General features: G+C 40.9%; 2 protein-coding genes across 2 annotated transcripts; one reads left to right on the forward strand and one right to left on the reverse strand.

Moving 5' to 3' along the window:
- The first annotated feature begins 14 nt into the window (after positions 1 to 14).
- Positions 15 to 1,661, forward strand: ndufa3 (NADH:ubiquinone oxidoreductase subunit A3). The gene is made up of 4 exons (XM_061081039.1): positions 15 to 60; positions 331 to 405; positions 1,291 to 1,368; positions 1,466 to 1,661. The coding sequence occupies exons 1-4, from the start codon at positions 18 to 20 to the stop codon at positions 1,555 to 1,557; spliced, it is 288 nt and encodes a 95-aa protein (XP_060937022.1). The 5' UTR covers positions 15 to 17; the 3' UTR covers positions 1,558 to 1,661.
- A 3,563-nt stretch (positions 1,662 to 5,224) lies between these two features.
- Positions 5,225 to 13,348, reverse strand: zgc:158689 (uncharacterized protein LOC791177 homolog). The gene is given in 15 exon segments (XM_061081803.1): positions 5,225 to 5,297; positions 5,840 to 5,877; positions 6,435 to 6,603; positions 6,966 to 7,028; positions 7,667 to 7,868; positions 8,022 to 8,658; positions 9,007 to 9,183; positions 9,854 to 10,006; positions 10,492 to 10,629; positions 10,971 to 11,042; positions 11,307 to 11,368; positions 11,918 to 12,004; positions 12,147 to 12,222; positions 12,325 to 12,481; positions 13,266 to 13,348. Coding segments are annotated over 15 exon segments (2,187 nt in total).
- Positions 13,349 to 20,241: the final 6,893 nt, after the last annotated feature.

Genomic DNA, 20,241 nt, shown 5'->3' on the forward strand with positions numbered 1-20,241 from the left:
CAGCTACTACATTTCCCATGAGCCCACGCTCCGTTCATCCACTCGAGACAAACATGGCGGGTATGTGTATATCTTTTACTATCTTTAGTGTTTCCAAACCGGGGAATTAGAGGCAATTGACCCTCGATAGAACACAAATACACACTGTAAATGATCGATATGACACCGTGAAGGTCTCAGAGCCACTTTAACACAATGATATCCCATCGAAACAAAAGGAAAACTGTGACCTTGGATGTGTCGCTAGCGGGGGCTAACTTTAGCTAAACACAGCCTGATATCAGAGGAGGTGTTGAACCTGTTCCGTGTTTGTTTTGTGTCTCTCTTAAGGAATCGCAGCTTTCCTGAAGAATGCCTGGAACAAAGAGCCTGTTATTGTGGCCTCCTGTGCGATTGCAGTGGTCGGTCAGTAACTTGAAATACTCATAATGGGACTTACTGTGGAAATGCTTCATACGTCAACAAAGCAGCCTGTATTTCTAAATAGACAGATTTACCAGTACCTCAAAAGGTGAATTATTAACATCCCACTTGTTTATAGTAGGGCTGGGTAGTTAATGATATAATTAATAATCGTAATTTTCATCAACAGCAATATAACAGAAGTCAAATATGTGTATCGATATGATGCGGGTGAATTGAGTAAGTGAGGAGGTGTAACACAGAACTGATCCACCTCAGATGTGCAAAATGTTTTGTTTATCAATTGTTTGTCCATAAAAAGGTGTTAAAATCACATCCTCTACTCAGGAACAAGAGTACTTAAAGGAAACTTAAAATAAGTATTAATGTGACAACCATTGGGATAGTTATCGATATATATATATATCTTCTTGTTAGATATTTCATTGATTACAGTTTTTCCATCAATTTACATTTCAAAGTATCTATTTATTTTTTCTCCATTTGACGAAATTTTGATTTTCAAACATTGTGGTTTCCGATTTTCATCTGAATTTTAATGGAAATATTGCCTGGTATCATAAGTACTTGTTTATTTTGTTATAACTAATGTGCATACTATAAGCAACAAAAGATTGTCACACACATTACAGTGGATATGATTAGATACAGCTTTAATGTCTCGAAAAGTCTTCTGCATTTATAGCTGCTCCATGGATGAGACCCACAATAACCACATGCTGCCTCCTTGTATTCTAGTGCTGAACATAGACCAGAGCACAGCGGAGGTTACTAAGGACATATGCAAGTGTATTAGAACTGTCAAAATAAAATATTGTGCAGTCAATGTCTTGAGCGTTAAGTTAAAAACTTATTGTATTTTCTCAGGTATTGCTCTGCCATACATCAGCCCCTTCACAAAGTATTCAGGGATGATCAATTCAGCAACGCCGTACAACTATCCAGGTAAACACTGCAATGCACTGCATTTTATTCAAATTAATACCTGTTCGGGGGTTCAGATAAATATGTAAGATTTTTTCCCCTTTTTTTCCTGATGCAGTTCCTGTGCGAGACGATGGAAACATGCCTGATGTCCCCGCTCATCCGTGTGAACCCAAAGGAAATAACCTGGAATGGCTTAAAAACCTCTAACTTCACATTCTCACAATCAACGCCCCCTGGATTTCCTCTGGTTCATGTCTGTCCTAACAGTTTCCCCACGTATCAATGTTCCACAATAAAGACTATTTAATTAATTCTATGTTTGTTTCATATTATTTGGTTCAGTTGCATTCAGACTGAATCAAACAGTCTGTGGGAAACTGATGTAATTTTTCTCAGAAAACATGAGTCAGGATTAAGATTTCCAATTGATTTTACAGAGCAGATCATGAGAGTTTTGAAACTAAGCTTCGACATAACCCTGATCCTTCAGCAGGGGCTTAGCATGACAAAGCTGGAATCCGATTAACACTGTTGGAAAATTAATTCCTTGTTTCATACCAGTGGGGCTCTGCTTGCATAAGTAAGAAAGGTAACCACAGTAAACCCCGATCATTAGGGCCCGAGCACCGAACGGTGGGAGGCCCTATATTGAAGTTGTAATTAATTTGCCTGAAAATAATAATTAAAATAATAAAATATCTGAGTTAAATTAATTAAGAAAATTTAGTTAAATTGAAGTTAAAGATCGAGTTAAATTAATTAAAATATCCTAGTTAAATTAACTCCACTATCCGAGTTAAATTAACTCAAATATTGAGTTAAAATAATTTAGTATATTGAGTTAATTTAACTCAAATATTCAAGTTCAATTAATTTGAAAACTTGAGTTGAATTAACTTGAAAAATTTAGTTAATTTAACTCAAATATTCGAGTTAAATTAATGTGGAAAATTTAGTTGAATTAATTTGAAAAATTTAGTTGAATTAATATGAAAAATTTAGTTAATTTAACGCAAATATTCAGGTTAAAATAATTTGAAAAATTGAGTTAAATTAACTCTAATATACGAGTTAAATTGATTTAGTAATTTGAGTTGGATTTATTTAGAATATTGAGTTAATTTATCTCAAATATTCAAGTTAATTTAATTTAATTTAAAAAATTTAGTTGTATTAATTTGAAAAATTAAGTTAAATAATTTAGAATATTGAGTTAATTTAATTTGAAAAAAAAAATTATGCAGGTATCGACATCGCTCGACGGACGCAGGAAGTGAAGCGTTTGTCCTTGCCGCAGTGCGAAGAACCTATGCAACGCTCTCTCCACTAATCGCAACAGGCTTCAAAATTCCTGTGTTCGGTCCTGTTAGCGCCCTAGTTCAGTGTTATAATACCTCTGCCAGTTAGTAGGCCATGTTCATCTATGTGCTGTTAAAATACATAAGGATATAAGGTATATGCGTTGTTGCAATAATACTGTAAATTTACTTCAAGTAGTGAGCTTGTTTTAGGTAGTAGAGTTCCACAGTAATGACAAATGTTTTCTTTCATAGAGCTTTTATTTCACAACCTGTCAATATTCAGTATACCAGGTAAAGAATGTCTCAGTAATATCCACCATTAAAATAAAATATCTTCTGTAGTCATCATGATTTCACGTAGATACGATTCAGAAAACTACCTGTTTACGTTGCATTTTGTTTTTACAGACCCACGGTCTTGTGCTATGTCAAAACAATACTTCACTTTGGTAGAAGACAGTTTTCCTGCAAAGAAACAGCATCATGTGTATTTTGCGCAACAATGATCTGCTGATAAGACATGTACACATTATTTAGCTGTTTCCACATACAGTAACTGTTGATGAAAAATTTGCATTGACATTTATATTTCGATAAACTTGCCCTGTGAAGTTTTCATATCACTTTTCAAACTTCCAATATAATTATATCATGCATAAACTGTATATTATGTTACTTGTCCAGATAAATTAAACAAACCAATTTCTCACTTTTTAAAATATTCTCTACAGACTAATATTTCTTACTTTAGGGTAAGGTAACGTAAGGGCATGTTTTCATTTTATTCCACACACAGTTTTCAATAATGGAATTTCTAAAACTTCTGCAGCTTCTACAAACTCAAAATGTTCCACCAAAGTGAAATATTGTGACAAAAAGAAATCAAATAAAAGTCATACAATCACATGTTTTAAGCTCTATTTACAAGCAGGAATAAGCATTAGCTCTATCTGTCATCTTTGTTACGATGCCATTCTAGTCAAAGCGAATACATCTGATGTTAGAAATGATTTTCTACAAACACCTCTCGGGTGAATCTTCTGAATCGTAAAGGTGCTAAAATATCAACTCAAAGCAGTTAACAGTACATAAACAAGCGTTTCCGTTTTCATTGACACAAAAGTTCCCCTCTTTGCAAGAGGCGACTGCAGAGCTACAGGATGTTTTGGATATCTCTAGTTTACCATGAACACTTGCTCTGACATTGGTCAACTTCCCCTTTTCCTTCTTCATCACTTTCATTGTTTCATTTCCTCAAATAAAAGTCCTATCATCTCGTCTTGGCTTTCACATCTCTCTTAAAGATTCTGCTCAGTCTGATAGTCGGTAAACATATGACTAAGATCCACTTGTTAAGATTTTGAATAGCTTTAGATTTGGGACTGAAAAGGAACCGAGAAGACATTACATCCCAAGACTAGGCAGGCAAATTTCTCATACTTAACTTTGAACCATCCGCAACTACTTTCTTAAAGAAAAAATCTTCTTTCAATAATAACACCATCCAATTGTTCAACTATCAGCAGTCACAGTTTGAGTCTGTGAAGCTTTTCTCTTTAATTATTTTGTATGTTGTATTGTGTTAAATAAGTAAATTTGTCAGTAATTAATTCAGTGTTTACACTGGGAAATGATTAGCTTAGTAATATAAATCATCACATTTAAGGTAGAGTATTTCTTATTTTGTATTTTGAGTTCAGGCAAAGAGGTAAATTAATCCAAAAATCTACATTCATAAAATACTAATATGTAACTTTACAGCAGCACAATGTGTTGTGTTATGTCATTAACACAGGGAGTTGTACACTCAAACAGCATTCCCCTTGTTCAGTCATTTTAAAGTAAATATGACACGAAAAATAACTAACTGTGCCTTTTTTCATTTTAATAGTCTCTCTCAGCCAAAGAATAATAGTTTAAAAAAGAAAAGTTGAAGAGGATTTAACAATCTGGCATCTAAAAATATATAATATTGTAATTGAGTAGGAGCCTGTCCTCGTCCCGTAACACTTCATTACAGTCCAGGTGAAAGTTAACCTGCTATTAGGAGCCAGTCCCTAGATCAGTTGAACGAAGAAAACTTTTGAATATATGGCACAAAAACAACATTAAACGTTAAATACAATTTCCTTGTATAACAGTAAAAGACAGAAGAGGCTTCACAGGCTGAAACGAAGCTTATCGTGTTAGTTATTCTGAACAAGCGAGATTCAGCTACAAGCTAAATACAGCCAACTTCTGTCTGATAAAAACTATTCTAGATTTAGTTTTAATGCCCACATTTTGTATTTAATTTTAATTTTAACAAAACTTTTAGATATCACAGTGGTCTCATTTATATTGTCTCCTATTAAATACTTTAACACTGAGTGGACAGCCAACATTTTAATAACAGCTCAGCCTTTACACATGAACCTCTTATCATTTCTGTATTTGATTAAATTGCAATGAAAGAACATCCAGTAAAGTAAAATACTAAGAGTCAACATGAACCAATGAGCTGCTTGCAGGACTGAGCTGGTTCTCTGTCGTCAGCCTCACAAAACTGGATCGCTGCTGTGGGAATCCAACACTCACTCGATGATGGGAGCTGAGCGATCGTTGGTGACTGTTTTTCTAAGTCGTATGTGGGCGAAGGGATTGGCCCTGAAAGACAGAAATCATGAGAACACAATGAAGTTTATTATGAAAAAGACAGAAACACTAAAAGACTAAAAGAGACATGACGAACACACTGATGGCCTGTTACTCTAAAGACACAATGATTATGTCGTTGTTTGGTCCTTGATTTGAAACTAGCTGGGAACCTTTGTGTGTGTCATCCCCTCTCTCGCCTAATTTCCTGTCACATCTCCTGGGTAAACTTTAAAAAAAAGCCAAAAATCTGTATGAAGGACTATCCACACTTTGTCATGTTAATGTATCTTATATCACTGTGGGGCATCTCCATATAATCTATATACAGTATGTGGGGAGACACTTAATCTGGATACGATACAGATGTCAAGATCTCCAGAGATTTACTCCAAAACACTGGGTGGTGAAGTTCTCAGATGCAACACAAAAGAATTGTAAAAAAAAAACTTTCCTGTTAAATGACAATGTTTTGAAACGCACTGCCTCCAGGTCATGGTGCAGGATTTTCCCTTCATTCTCCTACAAGGTCGTTTACAAATAAAAAGCATTACCTTGGGTGGGCTGCTGAAGAGGCCAATTCTGAGGTGATCTGAAATACAGAGGAAACAATTATTATGATCAGATTCCTCTTATTACTCACCATGTAGAGTGCAGCCCAAAATTAACTGTTAAAGGTTCAGTGTGTAAGATTTAGGTGAATTTATTGGCAAAAATTGAATATAAAATAACCCTAGTGATGAGGTCTAGAGGGTCCTCTCTATGGACGCCAACAGGTTTTGTATAGGAGCCCAAACTGGACAAACTAAACACCTTTGGAGTTTTATTACAACTGAAGCTCCAACAGGGTCTTTATCATGTTTGGCATGGGAGGGGGTTGAGGGGTATTTAGCTGCAGCATACAACTTCACCACTAGATGTCACTAAATTCTACACACTGAACCTTTAAACTAAACTAATAAAACCAACCAAGCCTGAACCTGAACCCATCGTAAAGAAAATCAAACAGACAGCCCAGCTAATATTATCAAACCCAAATATCATTTCAACATTTTGTCGCTTTTCCATTCGGTAATTATAATCAACAGTGAGGATCAGGCACATGCACTCTGACCTCTGACCCCCTGTCAAAGATTTCATGCTTCTGACCTTGCTGCTGTCGGCCATGCTGTACGGGCGCGGGCGGAAGGTGCTGACCCTCTGGGGAGGAAGGGCGCGCTCCTCCTCTGACTCGGGGGTGAGGGCTGGGAGACCCGCGGACACCAGCTTGTCGAGCTGACCGGTGCTGGTGCTGTTAGCTTTAGATAAGAACAGGGAGCTACAGGGAAGGTCACAGACAGAGAGGAAAGAATACATGAGGGAAAGGAAACATGATGAGCTGAGACATGTTGGTTCTGTGTGAATTCATCAACAAAGCTGTTGGTGTTGGAAAGAGACGCGGAAAGACTGGAGGGCAAAACAGTATCGCCCTGCAGAGCACGAGCTCCTGTGACTTTCTGCGCGTCCGACATGAAAGCGTTTGATTTATTTGGAATATGGATGGACAATGGAGATTGTCCTATTAGTTTCAACATGAAAAAGAAAAGAATTCCTAACTTTTCAACCCATTGCTGATGTATTAAGTTGTAAAAGACTAAAAGGAAACCTTGGATGTTTGAGGTTTGCTCTTCGTTCACTCACCTCTCCAGGTGATCGAGCTTGCTGTGGTGTGGCTGAGTGTAGGAGAAAGGGAACCAGCCTTTCCTGTGAAGGAGAGTTTTGTCGTATGTTACACTGCAGCATTATAAAGGTAAAGCTTCAAGCACCAAGACACACACAACATCTGTCCTGACACGTCTAATCGCAAGTGGACAGTTCATATGTGAGATCTGTGATCGGATCTCACTTCCTGCTCTATATGACGATGAACATGTACGTCATTTGTATTTGCGAAGACTAAATAATGTTGTTTTACCCAGTCTGAGTTCACACAGGTCTTAGTTGACATCTAATTAGTTAATTTGATTCATAATGAGCTGTAGCAGGTCAGAGGACATCAGCTGAGTGGGCGGTCCTTCATAGGTGGCCCAGGATGCATTTGCGTTCACTTCATGAATAGAAGGTGGCCTCAGACCAACTCCTATCGGGCCTCAGACATGATCGGATCTCAGGACGCATTTGGGTGAGTTCACACCTGAACCTGCTGACCTCTTGTGATCGGATCACTCAGGGAGGATGTTAATACCAGGTCTGAATTTGGTTTACAGATTCCAGCTAGAGACATTCAGATTTTGTGGATTACTATGATGTTGAAGGATAAAAGGCCCCTTCAGGTTATACAGCAGATGTGTTGTGGTTTTCAGCTGTTAATCGACATTGCTGTGTGATTTGTAAAAACGTACCGTCCAGTCCGTTCATTTTGACCGTAGTGCCATCCGTCTCTGGGCTCAGAGATGAGCAGGGTGATGTCGTCACCAGGCAGGAAGTGCAGTAAGCAAGCCCCGCCCCCTCCTCCACCAGCCTCTGAGGCTCCAGGACCGTGGGCAAACATGGCTTCCACACGTGTAGGTCCAGATAACGGCAGCATCCTGGGGAGACTGGAGCCTGGATAGAGACAGAAGAAAATGAGAGGGTTGGTGATACAGACACACACACACACACACACACACACACACACACACACACACACACACACACACACACACACTCACACACACACACACACAAACTAGATGGGCATACTGTGTCACATGTTACCCTGAAAGCCGCCCAGCCTCATTTCACTGACAGGTCTTCTCGGCAGTGGAAGTGTTGCTGTGGCACACATGTCTCCAGCCTTCAGCAGCCAGGGATTATGTGACGGTGATGAGGTGTTGCTCCCTGCTGGTCCCACCTGTTGGTGCAGCAGCTGCACAGGAGTCATGGCCCTGGAGAGAGGAGCACTGTGAGGCAGCGGAGGGCTGTGTGGGGCGCTGTGCGGGATGGGGAGGGTCATGCCATGCAATGAGCTGCCGGCTGGTGAGATCTGGCTGAGGGACATCACCGTGGAGGGGATGAGGCTCGGGGAGAGGTTGAACGTGTTGGTGGAGAGGAGGAGGGAGCCCTGCTGGGCCGAGCCACCGGACGTGGTGGGAGTAGATGTGGCCGGGCTGGCGCTGCTGCCGGTGCTGCTGTCCGGGAGGGGGCTGACCGATGCACTGGTGCGCTGAGGTGAAGCTCCACGAGATGAACCCCCAGCAGCTCCTTCTGAGGATGGTGCAGAGCGAAAGGTCTGGGGAGAGCCCTGAGGAGGACACGTGTCACTCTGGGAGGAGGAGGGGAGCGAGCGCTGCTGCTGCTGGGAGCGACTTGAGTCTCCGTTCAACAGAGGAGGGACCTCCTGAACAGAAAGCCTCTGAAAGACAAAGAAGGGGTAAAGGTTAACTATAAAACATTAAGGTTAAAACAATCGTTAATCAATGTCCTAATAACGTTTCTATGTTTCTTCTATTTTTACATCAATGTCCTCTGTCATCACCTGGATTTGCAGACTATCGTGTTATACATCACGTAAGGTTTTACAGATTAGACACCCAAAACTTCCTTAGTCCAAATTTTGTCTTCATTGCTAAATCCTTAGATTTATTTTTGACTTGTAAAACAGCGATTTTTGCCCAAGAACCACCAAAATGATGACAAAATCCTAACCCACCAGAAGGTTCTTCTGTGGAAAGTCCACAGTATTAACATGACCCGAACTCACCTGTTCTGGCGGAGCAGAGCCCAGCTTGGCGTGGCGGAGGACCTCGGCTATTCCAGCAGCCCCTGGGCTTTGGGGCGCGGTGTGACGCAGCAGGTTCAGAGCTCGTTCCGGGAGTTTGGTCGGCTGCAAACACGACTGCTGCCAGGACGACAGTTTCTGAGAGAGAAGCTCTCTCACCTGGGTTGATTTCATTGGCATAAAAGAGAAAAACCCAGTTAAAGAGTGAGGTTGTTTAACGTCTCACTTCTCTAGTTTAATTCAATACCACTGTAAGACCAAAAAGAAATGTGTTCGTCCAGCAGCTGGGCCCAGTTATTTTCTAGAGAGGATTGCAGATTAATTAATGAACTGTGTGGGATTGACTGAAAGTACACTACAGTTACAGCTCATGTGTGTGTTTGAGAAGTTTTTGGAGATCTATGAAACAAAGGAATAAAAATTAGAAGCTCAAATCAATATACAATTAAAGATACATTTACTCTTGGGTTTGGTCTTTTCAAGGAATATGTTATGTTAAATATATAATATCACCAGACTTATACCTTTTACCTCCACAAAGAAGTTTAAGTTTGTGTGGTAAATTGTTAAAAGTGGGATAACACAAAACAACAAAACTGATTTCCACCATGTAGGGGTGGGGCCTGGTAAGAGCCCATCAAATTTGAGTGCAGATTAAGAGGCGTAGTCAGTCACAATTTATGAGTGTATGAAATAAAAATCCTGATCTAGCAGATTTAAATGTGGTTTCATGGGACGACTGATGGGCTTCCGTAGAGGTATGTGAGCCATTCTACTTTAAACTGTGAGACAAACCACTCAAGACATGAAGTGAATATGAACATATCACCTTGGAGTGGTAGTTGATGAGCAGCTTGGTGACAGAACACTGTCGGTCCACCAGGAAACAATATCGCCTCCGCTCCTCGGTGAGCGCTGACTTGTAACCCGCGGCGACCATCGTGTCCAGTTCGCCTTGGCGACGACTCATTAACTCCACAAACTGAAGGAAGAGTCCGAACCAACACAATCACACACACACCCTCACATACTTACAATACAGTACACACAGTGACCTTTAATACACATTGTAAGGCCAGAGGAATTACATCATATCCTGCCTGTTGCACAATGATAACAAAATCCAAATCATCTAATACTATCCCGGTGACCTTTTCTTACACACAGCTTTGATTTCTCCTTTTCCAATCTAATCGGCCAAATCCTCTCGCCCTCTTGTATCATTCATGTGTCCTCCAGTAAAACGTTTCGCTCTAAGTTGCTTGTTTTCGGAATAATCAGCTGAAACAGATTGTTCTTTAATCTTATTCACAGCGACCTACTTCTCACACAACTTTAAATCTGCTGTAATGCTGACAGAGATGTTTAGGTCCCCTGTGTTTGAAGGATTTGTCAAATGAAAGAGGTCACTGTGTTACTTACTACTTATGTATTGTGTATGAGTTAAGCTCTCGGGGCTTCACTCACCTGCATCTCTCTGTCTCCGTATTTGTTGGGGTGACGGCTGGCCTGACTCTTCCTGCGGAGCTTCTTGAGCTGAGACTGGCAGCGCTCGATGGACTCGGATTTCGACCTGCGCTCACTCTGGTACTTCTTCAAAGTGGCCTGATGGAAACGTACAATCAGTCAGAAGATTCACTGGGATTTACTCATGCACAGAATGAATGAAACAACAGCTTAATGCTAAGATTTAGGTGTAGATTTAAAAAAAAAACATTTTCAGTTCACTTTTATTCATTTTTTTATTAAAAAATTAGTCTTGTGCAGTTAGTTAAGTTACATTGCTGAAAATGAGCTTGACACGATAAAAAAAACTAGTTTTCCATCCAGTAATATTAAATCAAACATTTTAAATTTGGCCAAAATCCTGCTTTTCTCACAATCATTTCAAAGTGTGTTTCAGAAAAATGTGTAATAAGAGTGTGTGATATTTCATCTCAACCTACTGTGAGATACTTGATGTCCAGCTCCAGTTTATGCTCCAACTGGGAAAGCAGCTCAGAGTGAAACAGTTTCAACTGTCGATGAAAAGAGACACAGAGCAGCATGGTTAATGAAATGTGTTGGTGCAGAAACGTTTGTTTGGAAGGTGATGAGAGTCCTGGGACGTTGTGTCAGACCAGAGGACAACATGGCCGCCAAGGATGACCTTTTAAACAAGCATTATATGATACATTCTAAACGTCACGTACAATGCATTGGCGTTTAAATCACGATTTCAATGTTTAACCTGACAACAAGTAGGTCACTGTTTAGAAACACACGGATGCAGACAGTCTTACCACGTCCTCCAGCTGCACCTGAATCTGTCTGTGCACCTCGGCCATCTGAAACAGCGTGTCCCCTGTGAGGAGCAGCAGTGAAGGCGTCAGAATCACATGGTTTGGAATGAAAAGCAACTCAATGTGTTAAAGTGCATCTAATATCGTGTGTGTGTGTGTGTTTGGAAAGTCGGAGCCAAACGCTGCACGCTCACAATCATCCGTTGATCGACATCGACACACGAGCAGCAAACACACAAACAGGGAAAATGTCATAAAACTGCTTTGACACAGTTTCTGGTTTGGAGAGTGGCCTCCCTCGGTCACACAGCACTGTAGTATGTGGTGGCTGGCATCTCGCCCTCCGACACTCTTGCCTGCCTCCCCCGCTGTTTTCAGCATTACAATGAGATCATGTGGTGTTGTTAATCTCCCAACAATGACCCCACTCTCTCCTCTTCCCCTCTGTTCTCTCTCTCCCTCTCTCTATATATTTCCTCGTTGCCCTCTCGTCTTCGTCTCCTTGCTCAGCGACACATGCAGCTTCTCCCCGGCTGTCACACAGGGAAGTTTATCAGGTCTATAGCCGATTCATTTATTTCAGTTTCTCCTCAGCTCCCCCCCCAACTCACCCAGCTCTTTGGAGCCTTGGCTGTCGCTCGCGAGTTCACCAAGTTTCACCAGGGCGTCAAAGTACCCCTTGGCAGCCAACGTTACTCCTGAGGAAGAGAGCGAATTTGAAGGGGGAAACAAAAAGAAGAATCATCAGTGATTTAAACCTTCCTCAGTGTGATTCTGAAATGCAGCTATGACTGCAAATTAAAGTCCTGCAGGATATGGATTGATCTGGGTTCATCTAACCTGTCAGGGCCTTTTCATAGTGTTTCCCCATCGTCACAAAGTTCTTCAGACTGGGGTTGAACTGGTCCAGAATCCCCTGTTGGCAAACACACACACAGGTTTAATGATGGACAAATCAGGACACGCAAGTCTAAAAAAGTGTTTCTACATTTCTTAACATTTAACTGCAGGGATTTACCTTGTAGACGTTTTCCGTCATCTTGTTCACCTCTTCAGTTCGAGACATTTTTCTTCTCTCACGCTCGTCCTGACACTTTGTGCGTTGGTATTGTCTCTTCCTCCTGTTGTCGTCGTTGTTGTTCAAGGTCCTACGCTTTAGAGTCAACACAAATCTCCTAAAATGAAACAGAAGAGAAAAGAAAAGAATAGAACTTTATTGTCCATTGAAATGTTTTCTTTCTGGGAAGGATTGAGAGTGTGAGATTTGAATCAGCGGCTTTAAAGCCAATGAACCATCACAACAAGCCATGAATGCTGACCATCTTCAGTTCTGTGTGAGGGCAGTGGTTTTATTTTCTCATGAATCCCATCACCTCAGCTGCCGGTTTCTACATTATCGCTTCACAACATTGTGACAACCCAAATATTTCTCCTAGATTCCTGTGCCAGGCCACTTGAACCGTTTCAGATAAGAACAATGGGGTCCCCGGGTCCAAGTCCCAGGTGTCAGAGCACTGAACAAACACATGACAAGGATGTTTCCTCGGCGGAGGGGACGATCAAGATGGGAGGGGTACCGCTCCGGGGTCAAAAGATTTCCAGTCTGGGTTTGATGGCAAAAGACTCAGCTGAGCAACTCGGTTTTCCCTGTTCAGCCCTCTTTTGTTGTCACAGCGAGATTACAGTGGAAACGTTGACCTAGATCAACTAATGGTATATGACACAGAGAAAACAGTTCCAGACTCTTGCTCATTAAGGCCACCCTGGTGTAGTCTGTCATTGTGCCTGTGTGAGTCTGCAGCATAAGACAGAGAAGTGTGGCCACTGTGCAAACTGTTGATTAAAACTTATGTCTAAGGCTTTAATAACCGTGCACATGCTTTAAAATGATGATGAAGGGACATTTTGAAGCTGGTAACACACATTTATGTGTTTATATCTGAGCTGAGCTTGGTTGACTTGCAGGAGATAAAGTGCTGTTTGTTTCAGGATGCAGCAGGACCAGGCTGCAGGTGGTTGGGGAGCTGATACAGAAGGTGCATTCATGTGGTTTGAGTGGATGTAAACACAGCAGGGAGGAGACACACTCAAATTATACAAATCTTCTTTGGTGTTTAAAGGATGCATGCACGTACGGAGCCGGCACGATTAATCTGTAAATCCATTAGTTGATCAGCAGAAAAACAGATTGATTTGGCTTTGATGGGAACTTTCAAGCAAAAATGCACGTAGATGAATACACTTCTTTTTTTTAAACATAGTAACAAGACTATTTTTGTGGGTTTGCAGCAGTGATGGTAAACTGGAATCTTTTGGATGTTGGACAGTTGATTTGACAAGACAAGATGTTCAATCATTTCAGACAATAAAAACCATCATTATCAATAAGAGTAACAGATGCTTTGTGCTTTCTAGTGAGTTTTCTGCACTATTTCTGCGCTATTAGTGTTTCAATGTTGTTCTTTTATTATTTTATATTTTTATCTTTTATCTCTTTTGTTTCAAGTTTCAAGTTTCAAGTTTTATTTGTCATAAGCAGTTAAACCAATGAAAGGTGTTGGACAAGAAGAAACCGGTAAGCTCAGCAGTGCAATAGTTAAATTAAAATTAGTGTTCAAATAAAATCATGGGAAAAAGAGCTTACTATAATATTACTAAATATATTCATTGCATATCTGTGAATGATCTAGATCTTCACTGATTTGCTAGCTTTGCACATTTGCACCTTGTAACTCTGGTTTTGAAAGGCGCTGTAGAAATAGACTATTATACTTGAAATGCTGCTACATGTTGGCTTCTCCTCTCATTTCGCTCAGGATCGACCCCTGCGTGATGCTGCAGCTCCTTGAGACCTCTGGTGTTAAATGAACCTCGTGTTCCTCTCATCTCAACACCGACACCCAAGACTAGACCAGTGCGGTCTTTTAAACCCACTTCAACGAGTGCAAACCCCCCTAACAACGACGGGATGTGAATGAAACCCAGTGGAAGTCAGAAGGCTGGACTAGACTAGCAGCTACCTGTTGATCTCCGCTTCCCTCACGCAGAAACAAATAACTCAACTACTAATGTATAAATAAATGAAAAGTGCAGAAAGTTACATACCTTTTCTGATCTCATTGTCGGGAACCATAAAGACTTCCTGCGGGTCTTTGAGAGTTTAATGAAGACAGGAAGGAGAACACCCCCTCCCTCTCTTTTCTTCCTATTAGACTACTTTCCCTCTCGGTGGGTTAGTGGGGGGTTGTTTCATCCAGCAGGCACTAAATCTCAGCTGCCCTCCACCCCTCTTTCACATGGCCCTCTCCCTCTCTCTCTCTCTCTCTCTCTCTCTCTCTCTCTCTCTCTCTCTCTCTCTCTCTCTCTCTCTCTCTCTCTCTCTCTCCCTCTCTCTCTCCCCCTCTCTCTCTCTATGCAGGTCAGATATGTGGGAGCCGCTCAGTACCTCTCCTCATTACTGAGCCGATTATCAACATGCCTTCAGAAAAACCGGCCAGGAAGAAAAAAAAAGGGAAAATACCGACAGATCCCTCACTGACGATCCAAACCACAGCCTCCCAGTCCGAGTGCACCTCTCTCTGCCTCCCTCTCTCTCTCTCTCCCTCTCCCTCACTCTCACTCTCTCACTCGGGCAGAATAACAATGAGCTGACGGGAGCTGGTCTGAATAGCAGCAGCAGCAGCAGCAGCAAGAGGAGAATAATGACTTGAACTTTTCCAGCCCAAAGACAGAGCAGACCTATCACTGGCCTACATCCACCGGAGCCATCACACATTCCTGCTCCCCATTCTCACAGAGGAGGAGGAGGAGGAGGAGGAGGAGGCCCTCCATCCACACAGCCCTCTTCATCAACTGCAACAGACTTTAAAGGTGGACATAGACATTTAGATGTAGACACTTTTGGAGTTTCAAGGGTAAAAAGCGTTTCAGCCAAATCTAATACAATTGAAGTAATTGGTGACCGATTCTCATTTTATCACAAATATATTGTCATTTGCTCCTTTTCTACTATGACAGGTCAGATGATGTAATTTTTCTCCTGCTAAAGATGTTGAAATATTTCTAAAACCCCAAATAAAGTCACCCCAAAAACGTGTGTTCAACTAGTGTAATTATTCCACGAACTGCCAGACAATTTATACTATTACAGTAAAAATATATGAACAATATATTTAATTTTAAGGGCTGAAACTTTTGAATTAACGTTTAAATTGGACGGAATACTCTCACAGAAGGATTCGTTTTATTTCCCATCATGTAAACAGGAGTCAATGTTGAAGCTAGTTTGATGCTCTGTCCTCAGAGCTGAACTCGGACTAAACGTGTCATTAAATACTAATATTTCCTACTGACCTCACATCACCTCCTGGAGGTGCAGGTGATGCTGTCTTGTGCTGCAGTAGCAGGTTTTTCCCACAGGATGGCGACAGCGTGACACGACTTCCTGCGACTCTTCCCCTGCAGGAGACAGATCATCCTGTGTGGTGCAACCCTGTATAAACAGTCTGTGGCTGCAACAGGTGCAGTGTCACTCTGCTGCAACAGTAAATGTGTGTGTTGGAGACCAGCACGTGCAGGCAAACACAAACATACACACAATAAATAACACAGGTAATGATCCTTAATGATGATCTGTCAGTTTTCAATAAAGCCAATAAATCAGACATTCAGCACGGCTCCCTCGACTCAGATGTTACTTTAAAGTCTTCACAGAGCAGATTCAATGCAGCTCGTCGTCTCTCACAAGTGGCAAGAGACTGATGGACAGGAGAACCTTGAACCGTGAATCAACAAAGATGATAGAATACACATCTCTCAAGCCGACCCACCGTTCTTCAGTCATGTCACCAGTGAACTTGCTGACAGAGCAGACCTGTGATGTGTCATGGTTTATCTGAAGGTCGACCACCTTGATGATCTTCAAGAAGCGAAGAAGGCAAGATGTTTAATTATGTTTAATTCAATTGTGTCTGTCTATTCATACTATTACTGCTTTTATTTCATTACATTGGATTTTGTATCTTCTATTTATTGTACTTGTATTGTTATTGTAGCTTTTCAAATCTAGTTTATGGTATTTCATTGTCAGTATTTGTATTTGTTTCATCTTATTCTTGGCTCATCACTCAGTTGTGAAGCACTTTTTGCTGCACTAACCTGTGTGAAAGCTGCTATACACTTTGATACACTGAAATGTTTGGTTTTGCAGCGTTTTTAACCAAAACTAGTGCTCGAAACTTCAATCACATTTTTGGAAAAAACTCAGCTCTGTTAACTTGGCTGTAATGAGACATAAGAAGGAAGCTGCAGTCCTAGAGTCAGTGCAGGAACTTTAACACCTCACCTCTGATGATCAACTCAGTAATCCTCCAAATCAACACACCTCCTGTAATCAGTCTGCTTTAACTTTATTTCCATCCAACTGCTCAGACTGTTCAGTGGGTAGATAACACATTTTAATTTCAGCTTAAACATTAGGATACATTTTCTGTTAAGTGTTTGTATCATTGCTACCATCAGCCTAGAAGTCAGGCTTTGAATCAGACCCCCAGAGGCCTGAGGGGGGACAGTGGCCGACATATGCCACTGTGTCTAATGCGAATGTAAGAATAGGCGTCTGTCCTGTAATCATGGAGTAGCCTCCATTTATTGTGTGCTGTGTGATTTATCTTGACCTAAAAGCAGCCATCTGCTGTCCCGCCACCGCCTCACTGGCTGTCAGTCAGACGAGGAATTAACCAGGACAATTACTCCCGTGCTGAGATCTAGGTGAGCCGTGTGACGTCTTAACGGAGGAGCCGAGGCCAATGCTTGTGTCCAGTGATGGAATAAAGATGAGGGGGGAGGGGGGGAAATGTAAGTGTTTGCTTGGTTTGTCAGAAGAATTGTTGTTTAATTCAATTAAGATCAGAACAAAATTTCCAGGAACAAGTAAAGATGGACGAGTGGTGAGTAAGATGCAAAGAGGTTAATGTGAAGACAGGAAAAGAGGTGTGGTCTTCCCTGAAAAGAAACACAACAAAGAGGAAGGAGAGGAGGAGAGGAGGGGAGGAGAGGAAGAGTAAAAGAGGGAGGGAGAGGAGGAGTTGAGTAAATCTCTCAATCTGATCAGTGTGTGAGGTGGACTAACACACAACCTGCACTCAGACTCTAAGGTGAGGATGCTTTTCATATACATGTAACAGAAACAGTGTGATGAATATTGTCTTATATTATATTTAACTTTTCTTTAAATTACTTCAGTAACTGCGATGAGATGTGTCAGGGAGGACAGTTAGGAGCCAGTGTTCCTGTGCTGTAAAATTTAGACCCAAATAAAATGCAAAGTTATTTCAGTTGAGGGAATAAAATGTATTAATAGATGTGTTAAAAACATTATAAGTAGCTGCACAATAAAACAACTTGGACTTTGTGTTCAGATCAGCTCAACAGGTGTCAGTTTACAGAGGAAAGACTAGAACCATGTTAAGTGTGTTATTAGTGATGAAAGCATTTCTTCATTTACTTACATGTATTCTCGGCTGCATGAAACTTTGCAGTTGAGGGATCTTGATCACATCTGAGTGAATTGCGTTGCACCTACTTTTCTGTTTTTTATTTTTCTCCATGTTTTATTTAATATGGGTTTTTATTCTGTGCTGGTTGATGACGAGCCCTGTAGTTAAAATGTAATGTTTTTTTAAGGATGAAGCAATCTTATAAACAACAACCAAAGACAAAAGGTTGAAATAATTTCAGTACATTGACATGTAAAATAAATATTATGATTTGTTATATCTCATTAAGACCTGTGAATGAAAAATAAACTATATAGACATATTTCAGTTCCCTGCTCTTAAGTAACCACGAGGTACCAGTGTCATTGTTTCTGTTCAATCTGGATTCTGATGTTACACACAGATAACTAACAAAGAGCATTTTTATATATTTTTCTGATAATACATACATAAATACATACAATTTTGTGTAATATATTTATTGTTCTTTAATATATGACCAAAACTGCAATTTTATTCATGTATTACTCGGGAAAACGTCAAACACCACATGATAAAGCAGTCTTAAAATAAATCTATGAACAGTTCATCAACAAGTCTGTGGCATCATCCATTTTAATGTTAGGTATGTCAAGGTCATTTGATACAAGAATACAAAGAAGAAAATAAATCACCAGCAGTTGCTTTTGGATTAAAGACTTTTCTGGTTGTTGAACTTCCTGCAGAGCTAATGATGCTGACATTAATCCCATAATGCACTTGGATGATTGTAGTTTCAACATCTTCTTTTCTCTGTCCAGTAAGAATCTCTTTGTTTACAAATGGAAAGTGCTTTAATCACAGGTCTGACTGCTGCAGGCAGATTTTAATTTGGACCAATGGCACTACTTAAATATCCACCTCCACCATATGGTGCAGGGAGGGGGGGCACGACCCTGGTGTTCACCGTGGATTACTTAACACACAAACACACATACACAGCAATGGGCAGGGCTGAGGACGCTCTCTTATCTCTGGCTAAGGAAGCACAACGACTGTTTGCAATTAGATTAATTGAGGGACCTGTAGGTGGTAATAAACTCAGGGCTAAACAGTGGAGATTGGGTGTGACACGGTTCTGTGCATCGACCATCTGTCTCTCCTCCCTAAGCCTCACACAGCACAACAAGAGCCACAGAGACAAGACGGGTTTGGCACAGAGGCCGTTTCACCTTTACTCACTGTGACAGAGATGCTTCTCAAATAAATAAAATAGGTTTCTGATGCTCTTTATAATGTTAAATAATCAGATCAGTTTTTATATTGATTTATTTCTGCGAAGGCAAATTGAGTGTACATTTTTAAATGTGCCTTTTCACTCTGTTTTATTATTGATAAAGTTCAGTAAGTCCTGAGTATGTATGAACTATCAACACACACACACGCACACACACACACACACACACACACACACACACAACATACATACACAACGTAGAGGCCACTCGCTGTAAGCAGCAGGTGGTCACTGAGGTTTAGAGGCCGGATCACGTGCGTGCCATTTGAAAATGCCGACCATGTATAATGAAGGACAGGTCACAGTTACAGAGAGGTCAGTCACCCTGTGCGATCCCTGGATCATAAAGCTCAATTATACATTAATGTCTTGAAATACGTCAGTGCTGAACAGTCACTGTATCAGACTTTTACCATCGTCCGAATCAAATTAAGAATTCATCGTTCAAAAATAAACAATTTGGTGGGTCCCTCTATGTAACTGTACTGAAGCCACCAGACCTGCAGAAGCCTTGACTCTGGTCTGGTCAGGATGTCCGGCCTCTGATTCAGACTAATCCCAGTCTGGGCAGCTTCTGCTTGTTGGGTTTTGGCACAGGTCCACACTGTGTAAGGTTGCAGGTCAGATGGAGTGAGCAGGGATATCACGCTGAGGCGTTCAAACACCGCTACGTCCTGCGGAGAACTGGAGACCTTTATATTTGTCGCCCTGGTCCAGAACTTAACCTACACGCAGTATGATGTGTTTAAGGAAACTGACACTACAACTACAGTAAAAAGCAAAGAGAGATATTTGAAAATAATTAAAACCAGCCTTTTGGGCTTATTTAAGGTTCAGGTGCAAACTCCTAAATCTCCCCCTTGTGAATTACCTTTATGTAAGATCTGATGTTTTGTCTTCCAGGTTTATTCGTTTCTTCAGTGACGGAGAGAAAAACAGGAAACTCAGAGTTAAAATAAATTCTCTAACAGAAAAAGAGAAGATAAAACAGATGGATCCATTCTTCACAGATGAGTGGAAACTTGGAGAACTTTCTTATCTTGCTCCCTGATGTCTCCTTCACAACAACACAGAAGTCAAAACAGTCTTTACTGCAACTGGCATCGCACGGTTTGAAATCAAGCCGAGCTCCATAGTGTTTGTGGCTTCACTGTGGACGGAG

The sequence above is a fragment of the Limanda limanda genome, chromosome 11 (genome assembly GCF_963576545.1).
Source record: "Limanda limanda chromosome 11, fLimLim1.1, whole genome shotgun sequence".
NCBI classification, from domain to species: Eukaryota; Metazoa; Chordata; class Actinopteri; order Pleuronectiformes; family Pleuronectidae; genus Limanda; species Limanda limanda.

Bases quoted from the DNA above. Each gene is read 5' to 3' on its own strand.
- ndufa3 (XM_061081039.1), top strand. From the start codon at position 18: ATGAGCCCACGCTCCGTTCATCCACTCGAGACAAACATGGCGG. The intron at 406-1,290 runs GTCAGTAACTTG...GTATTTTCTCAG, and splicing joins CTGTGCGATTGCAGTGGTCG to GTATTGCTCTGCCATACATC. The intron at 1,369-1,465 runs GTAAACACTGCA...TTCCTGATGCAG, and splicing joins AACGCCGTACAACTATCCAG to TTCCTGTGCGAGACGATGGA.